The 8253-nt window shown below is 43.2% G+C and overlaps 1 protein-coding gene across 1 annotated transcript; it reads right to left on the bottom strand.

Annotated features, from left to right (window-relative positions):
* Positions 1-2232: 2232 nt before the first annotated feature.
* On the bottom strand, positions 2233-7072 carry metrnlb (meteorin like, glial cell differentiation regulator b). The gene is made up of 5 exons (XM_034539709.1): positions 6661-7072; positions 5413-5596; positions 5098-5323; positions 3942-4001; positions 2233-3110 (listed from the first exon to the last, which is right to left on the bottom strand). Exons 1-5 carry the CDS (start codon positions 6753-6755, stop codon positions 2794-2796), a joined length of 882 nt encoding a protein of 293 aa, XP_034395600.1. The 5' UTR covers positions 6756-7072; the 3' UTR covers positions 2233-2793.
* Positions 7073-8253: the final 1181 nt, after the last annotated feature.

Genomic DNA, 8253 nt, shown 5'->3' with positions numbered 1-8253 from the left:
TATAAATCTGCACAAAAGGATGAATATGTGATTCATCTAATGTCAGTGAACAATTCCTTTTAGTTGATGGTAATTTAGAAATATACATTTTCCAGACGTTCAATCAAGGGTTCACATTGACACCACAAAGGGGCGCTCCATCAACCGTATACCTCACGGACAAGGTACATGCTGCAATAATGCAACTTTACAGTAAATTAACTTTCATTCTCATCTAACATTAATCATAATATGAAATCTGTGCTGAGATTAAATAACTAATATGTTATATGTTGTCTTTTGCACGTTACTGGTATGCCCCTTTCTAAGTAAATGAGACCCAACTCATAAATATGTCTGCATTATAAAAAAGTGCTGACAATCTTGTTTTAAAAAGAAAGTTCAAATAGATGCAGTATAACTTCAGTCCACTGTGCGCCTCTTCAAGCTAAGTAAAATATTTTCAGAAGGGACTTAAAATGTAAAAGTTAAAAACATTCTCAATATTAACAATTTGTTATTTGTTATTCTTATTTTCCCTGTGTGGCCACAACGCCCTACAATAAGGTTGTGCGCCTTTAATATCTGAAATCAACTACTATCAACTAACTTATCCAACATCATATCACACCAACTTTACGCAAGTGTGATAACAGGATAATTAAAGTCTTTTTCGGTTCAAACTTCACCTTCCAGAAACAAATTCTAAAATGATTAACTGAATTGTAATAATAATCCAATTAACTAAACTATTTTAGATTGGATTAAAAGGCAACACAAGACAACTGTTTCCCAGGTTAAGAGCCCTGATCTTTATAAATGCCCCTTGTGGTGACAAAGGAAACTTTCCTCATATTTTTCAGCAACACTTTCATTTTCACATTGTTTATTTACTTTGGACCTCATGTAGAAACCAGACATACTTCTAACCTAAAATATTTTGCCACCGTTTATAACTACCGGCCCCACCCTGACCAGCGCATTGTAACATGCCAGTTGTAACATATATGTGGGGGAAAGCGTGCTGTATTTTCCCTGAGCTCAGCCATTCCCTCGACTCCAGCTGACCACTCAGCTGTGCCTCTCGCATACTGTTTCCATAACTCACACACTCTCACACAGAAAGGTTGCCCTTAAGACCCCCGTGCGGAGGGATAAGTGTGTCCCGAATTAGCGAGGATGCCAAGACGAGCTGGGCTGTTGCCAGGTTGGGTTGCCAAGGAGTGTTGGGTGTTGCTATGGTGGGTTGGGTTTCTTCCTGGTGGCATGTCGGCTGTGTGCAGGGCGCGTGTTTGTTGTGGTCTTCTCAACCTACCCAAGACAGACGCACACACACGGTATGAGGGGGGGACCGTTATATATATATATATATAGGTGACCCTCTCGAGTCTTTAGGCTCCATCTTAAACCTTTAAGCTAGGTGTTAATGTCTCCCTCTATATCTTACTCTTCCGGTTTAGTCATTCAGCGTAAGCTTATATTCACATTAGAGAGAATACTTTTACACGTATTAAACTGGAGGCTGGGAGTTTGAAAGATGTTGGGTGTTTACCAGGCAGGGAGGCTCTCTGTCTGAACACACCTTAAAAGTCAGGATATCTCAGCCTCTGTTGCCTTGACAACTCTTTATTCAATCTGTCAGGGTTTAACTCGCTGTGCTGTAGTGGAAGCATTACGACAAACTTGAAACAAAAAAACTCCAGTTTCACACACCTGCATACTGAAAATAATTATTGTCAGGTATAAAGAATGGTTGTGTTTCCTGTGTAGAACAGCACACATGGTTTGTCTCTGCAGATGGAGGTGTGTGTGTGTGTGTGTGTGTATGTGTGTGGGAGGGGACATTCCATCCATTCTTGCTCTTCCTGAGTAAAGAGGGAAAGCATCATGCACACACAACGGCTGACAGAAGGCGGAGGGAGAGGTGCACATACACCCTCTAAGGTCATTCACACATCCGCCTCTGCTGTCAGCTCTCCACCCAAGGAGCTCTAACAGCCTTAAACATCCATCCATCAGACAGTAGTTGTCATATTCAAATCAGGCCACATGAGCGAGTGGCTTGGTTGGTAAATGTCTTTTCTCTCTCAGCTGTGAACACACACACACACACACACACACACACACACACACACCTTAAAGCTCCACAGGGGACGCTACTAGCTACTATCATATGCACCTTAACTCCTCATACAGTATGAGATGCAATAATAATAATGCATAATAATAATACCTTTCAACAGAAAGACAAGCTGAAGGATGGCTTTTTTATTTTTTGTAAATATAAAGACCCTCTGAACTCATCATTTTTACCACACACACTTGGTACATAAAGACTCACAGAGCTGCATATGGTACACTTCTGTCAGAAGACTCTTACATTTTACAGAAAGCTTTTTACAAAGCAAACATTCATTTTGAGAATGATCACACAAGCAGTATCGTCATGAGAATTAAAACATAAACCAGTTAGGCACAAAATTAAGTTAAGCTCATCATCATTCATTCACTGAACTCACTCATTCACAAACATATTCACACACACAGTATACAGTCAACTGGGGACCTTTTAGTTGGCAGCTCATTGGCTAAAATGTTCCAACTGCCCAGCTGTCTTTTCTGCTGCAAGGCGACAATAAGTTGCCCAGCATTGTAAAAGGCCTGCAGAAGTATCCTTTAATGATGGCCGGGGGTTTGTAACCCTGCGTATCGCTCTGCCAGGCTCAAAGACGATGTCGCTCCACCCTCCAAATCTCAGCTTGCTCCTCTTTGCATCTTCCTCAGCGGCTCTCCACCGTGTTTTGAGTAGATCACTCAGTCCGTGTCTATTTCACAGGGGTTGGTTCCTGCCTTCTGTGCTCTGACGTACAGCTTCTGGAAGTCCTTGTACCGAGGTGCGCAGCCAAGCCAGGCTTTGCCAAAGTGGACCGAGCCAGTCAAAAGGTATTCGTCCCCTCCAGGCTGCACACTGCATTGTGTGGGTACATTGATACGGCCACGCCAGCTCCGCCCTCTGGCTCCACCCCAAGCAAACACCCTGCTCTTCTGGCGAAACAGTCGACTCAGAGTCACCACAACAGGAGAGTGGTCGTTAGTACCGGAGACTACACCTCCAAAGACGCCACTGCCAGCTACAGGGTCAAGAGAGATACATAAAAGAAGATTTAATTCATTAATAACGGAGAATAACAATTAAAGTGTATGCATTTAATATAGACATAAAACAATATTCCTTTCATAAATCGATTAATAAGCAACAAAACAATTTGAAGTTACAGCCTTACTTGGTCTGAAATGACAAGTAGCTAAGGGTGGCTAACGTTAGCATTAGTGGTAATTAGTTGTGTAACCGAGTAGTTTGCTAACTTTCTAACTCTACTTGTGTTGCTGTTACACTACATTTAGCTCATTCAGATGATATCATATTGCCACCTTTAAACAACAAAAAGACTTGAGAGAAACTTGGGCAATGTAGGAAAATGAAATGTGCCATTATCTGGTTGTGGCCACTAGTTGCCCCAAAGGCCTCAGTTGAGTAAAGATTAAACAGTTTCACTTTGGGTTTGACTGTTTGACTGTAGGGAGTTGGATGAGAGGATGCACTCTCTTGTCTGTACAGTAAATATGTAGCTGGAGCCAGTTAGCTTAGCTTAGCATTAAGACTGAAGATAGTAGCTTCCTGAAGTCCCGGCACATAACCACAACAGCAAATCTTTGTTCATGTACTTTGGTTTCTGTGCAGATTTAACAAACGTGTTAGTGAGCTTCAGTGCATCTAGACCAGTTTCTTTCTGTTCCCAGCCCTGATGCTAAGCTAAGCTAACCAGCAGCTGTAGCTTCATATTTACCGTACATGCTATCGATCTTCTTGTCCAACTCTTTGGCAAGAAAGGAAATCATATTTTCTAAAATGTCAAACTATTCTTATAATGTGTATGTGTGGTTTGTGTGTACATATTTACCAAAGTCACTGGTACACACAGCCATAAGGACCTCTTCATCTGAACAGGGTTCACAGGTGACTACAATGGAAAACATGAACGAAGAAAACATGAAACGTTTAATACTTCAACATAAGAAACCACCGAAGTTCTTATTTTCACGATCCATTTTCTTTCCTCATTAGCTTCTGCATCTCCATGTTTCACCCTTTGTCTGTGTCCTTTTCTTTTTCTCTGTTATTGCGGGTGTTTATGAGACAAAAGAGAATGAAAACAGCAGGTGAGGGAAGAGACGTAATCACAGAATTACCCCTTGACCCTGTCAGCTATAAAAACAACTATAAAACGCGCATACGCAGACACACAGGCTTGGACAGGCTTTCTTCTGTCTCATTAGGAAAGCAGTCCGGCCTTCTTCTCCACCCCCCGTCCCTCCCCTCTACCACAACGCTTTACTCATACGGGTGGGCGACCAAACATTCCCTGCTTTGGGGGCGGAGGTCCGTTCTTGATTGACAGTTGAGAGACAATTCTCTGACCCTTGTGCTTGACCCTAATGTAACCTTTTGATTGGCCTGCTTGTTTTCATAGGTTTGACTGAGACAAGGGAGTGTGGGAGTGAGGAAGTGGGGGAGGAGAGGGTCTCGGCTAGAGGCAGCATAGAAGTGAGATGAAGAAACGGGTGAAACAGTAATGTGGTCTTTTGTCATTTTCACTTTATGTCAGTGAAGTGTCAGGCACGAGGCGTTTAACAGACCATTTTGACCGATTAGATTAATTTGCACAGCAACTTTAAGAGAACTGAAACTTACTTAAAAAAAAGCTACAGTCAAACTTTCTGCAAGGACAGGCGCACAAACATAAACTGAGGCGGAATCGTGAAGCGTACTTCTTCCTTTATACTTTTTTGTTAATTAACAGAAAGTGTTAGAAGGTAGTTTAATCTATAACACCACATCATATGTAATTAATCTTTACTCCACTATAGCTGGGGAGTAAAAACTACACACTTTCATTCTGAATCGTAATGGTATAGATGGAGGTATAAAGTAGCTTAAAATGGAAATACAAGTATCTTAAAGTCGCAAATAAGTTCCATATGTAAATGTCTTAAATCTCTTCATCCTACATGTAAGAAAACATATATATAGAAGAATAGGTCAATTGAATCTCTTACCTAAACCAGGGTGCAGGTATGGGTACAAGTGTGCTCCAGGCCCCTGACTGGACACCAGCTCGTATTGGAAAGCTGTGATCCTCCGGCTGATGTCTGCCTGAGGGACGGCCTCCACAAAGAGAGCTCCCTCTGCCAGGCTGAAACAGTGCACTGTGCCCTGAGCCTGGTCCTGCTCTGCCAGCAGCATCCTCAGATCCCCGTTATGCTCCAGATACAAATGAGAGCCCTGAACATGGAGCGCCAGGAGGACACATGTGAGCTCCAGCCATCTGATGTGCCACGCTGCCACGGTAACATTCTGATGTCATACTCTACCTGGGAGTGAGTATGGGGTTTGATGCACACGTGAAAACCTGCCGTGTGTCCCGATGCGGGCTCTGTGTTTGGTCGCAGGTTGACAATGATGGCTCCTGTGGGGTACAGCCACTCCAGAGAGCCCTGAGAGCAACGCAGGTAGACCTGCTCCACATCCCTACGATGAGACTCATGGCTCAAACCACTGCAGATGAGAAGACAGATTTAAAAAAAAAAAAATACTTTTCTCTTCTTCAGAGTGAGGAGCAAGATGTCTAAAATCATCAAAATGACCAACAAAAAAGCACCTTGGATTCAGGATTATGGAGTGAAACTTATAACAACATGCGAGAAAATCCTTGTTCGAGAAACATGTGGAAGGGATTTAATGATATAGCAACACTCATTAAGAGCAACTCTGGAGCAGCTGTCTGCCAAAAAAAACACCTCTCACTTTGGACGGATGTGGTTGCTTGCCTCTGATGCATAAGCTCTATCAACACCAGCAACTCAGTGGGCTATTAAGTCGTAAGAAGTTGTGGCATGGTAAACTTTACAACAGAGTGGCTTTCATATTTTATGACTTGGCGACTGGGAGGAGTGATCAAAGGGGCCATATAGCTGTATTTACTTAAGATAGGAACTGAAGCAGAGACATTCCTCTGATCATACTTTTACAAAGTCGAAAAGAGAGCATATTTTAGACGTGCTATATAAGTCTAGATATTCTCTCAGTCAAATAAAAGAATCTCCTGTCCACATACAATTGATCTCTGTCATCAGTAATTGTGTAAAACATTGTAATACAGATATTGTGAATGACTAGCAAGTAATGGCACGAAGCGGCCAAAAACATCTTCAACGGTTTCCATTGCGGATCTGCACCAGAATAGGAAAGTCACTTTTTATTCTGACCTTCCTGAAGATTACATTAAATCGTAATCAAACTTTAAACCTTCTAAAAATCCTCGTAGTAATGCACATAAGAGCCTCTTCAAAGACACAACCTCCCTCCCTCTCACGACTTAAGTTCCCTTCATGACACAATTGAAAAATCCAATATCCAAGGATTAAAGTCAAAAGTACATGAAAGTGGGAAGGGATTCTATCTTTCATAAAGTTTTAACATGCTGATGACATCAGCATGACTTATGTGCTAGGTGTGTGTTTTCTTTGTTGCCCGTGAGAGCAGCATCGCTCGCGATAACCGAGTGCCGGAGCTGCTCCTCAACCGAGACGGACACGTCCTTCGTGCCGCTTCATCCTCACCTTCCTCGCCAGCTGCACTGGTCGCTGGAGTACTGCGCCACCGCCCGGCACAGGAGCACTGCTGCGATCCAGTGCGCAGCCCACGGCCGGAGCATCGTGGCCCGTCCGCCCCGACGGTCACAGAGTCCCGCACAACGGACCAGCAAGTCGCGCGCTCTGCTCCGCTGCTCCCGAACCGCAGGACGCCGTAAAACAAAAAAATATATATATATATATCCAGCTCCGTCGGCGCGCGCACGCTACATGGCGAGTTCAGTCGAGAAAGTTGCGTTTGTGGCAGAAAAACATATTGTCAAGGGTTTTGTAAGTAGAAGTAGAGAGCGCAGCGCGCGCAGCGGGACAACGGCTTGTTTAAAAAACGTTCCCTCTGTGCGCTTCGCCTCACGTCATCGGGGGCGCGTGCCAGCTGCAGACTCCACTTGAGTGACACGCGAGCGCTCGCTGCAAACCACTCCCACATCCCCCTGGAAGACGTGTGTAGAGCGCAGAGAGAAAGCCCTCGAGCGGAGAAATGCCATCACACTGCTACACAGATGAAACTGGACCTACTGACTGATTCAGAGCATTCAGAGTATCTTACAAGTAAAGTTACAAACGTAGTCAATAGCAAGATGAATTAAATAATAAAAGAAACGTGGCCCACGTGGCCAAATACAAACGCATTCAAGTAAAACCAAACCTGCATACGCAAGTCAAAAGTTGTCTTTATGTTTCACAAACGATCCGCGTTTAAAACATTAGATTTTTTAAAACCAAGTCCACGTGTTTGCCAAGCATTTAAAGTTAATTTCTACTCTATTCAGCACCCGGATGCCATGAGAGAGACAGTACAAATGTGTGCTGTGTGTGCGTGCTTGCTCCATAAACAGATGGGTCATATTATTGCATTGAAAATTAGAGCAGCATGTAGTTCTGGACCAGCAGCATACAACTCCCACACACATTCACCAAAACCTCCGCAGCCAGGGCCCGACTCTTATACACTGGACATATGTGTAATTGTGGGAATATGTTTCTTTCATGTGCCATGCTACCTGACATAATCCTCACTGGGATGTAAGTGTGCATAGCCTGTTCTAATCCTATAATGGAGCTGGATCATTCATGCGCTATTTCACCAGTCGACCTCTCCGGAAAAAAGAAAGGCTATTGATGTAAAAAGAAGTCACACGTGCGTGCTCTAAACGTCTGTTTGGTTCCCGGGTGGTTTTCCCGTGAGAAACCAGTCGGAACAGCAAGCATGTTACTGACTCGTCACATTCCCCCACACAGCCAGAGATGTCACGCATTTCGAGAAATACCGAAACACAGACAGCCTTACACACTAACACACACTCCTCCATTATGTCTCTGTGGAAATGGGAATTTCCCAATACTGCTGTAGTGCTGTCATGAGTAAGTATCAGGACTCATTTATTTAATATACATTACATATTATATTATAAATAAAACTTCCACTTTTTTGTGTGTCATTGATGATGTGTGCTGAAATGCAAAGCGGCTCAACTGAAAAAACACTCATAATGAGTAAATGCAAACTGAATTAAAATGAGCGTCCACTTTGCACCTTCAATGAAGGGTTCATCAGTTGTA

This window comes from Cyclopterus lumpus, chromosome 1 (assembly GCF_009769545.1).
Source record: "Cyclopterus lumpus isolate fCycLum1 chromosome 1, fCycLum1.pri, whole genome shotgun sequence".
NCBI lineage: Eukaryota > Metazoa > Chordata > Actinopteri > Perciformes > Cyclopteridae > Cyclopterus > Cyclopterus lumpus.
This window is presented reverse-complemented; position numbering and strand designations above follow the sequence as displayed.

What these genes read in the sequence shown, in the direction of transcription:
- metrnlb (XM_034539709.1), bottom strand. Translation starts at nt 6,755, where the DNA reads ATGCTCCGGCCGTGGGCTGCGCACTGGATCGCAGCAGTGCTCCTGTGC. An exon ending in AACCCCATACTCACTCCCAG is followed by an intron (nt 5,324 to 5,412) that starts GTAGAGTATGAC and finishes CTCCATGTTCAG; the next exon opens with GGCTCTCATTTGTATCTGGA. An exon ending in TGTGTGTACCAGTGACTTTG is followed by an intron (nt 3,111 to 3,941) that starts GTAAATATGTAC and finishes TTGACCCTGTAG; the next exon opens with CTGGCAGTGGCGTCTTTGGA.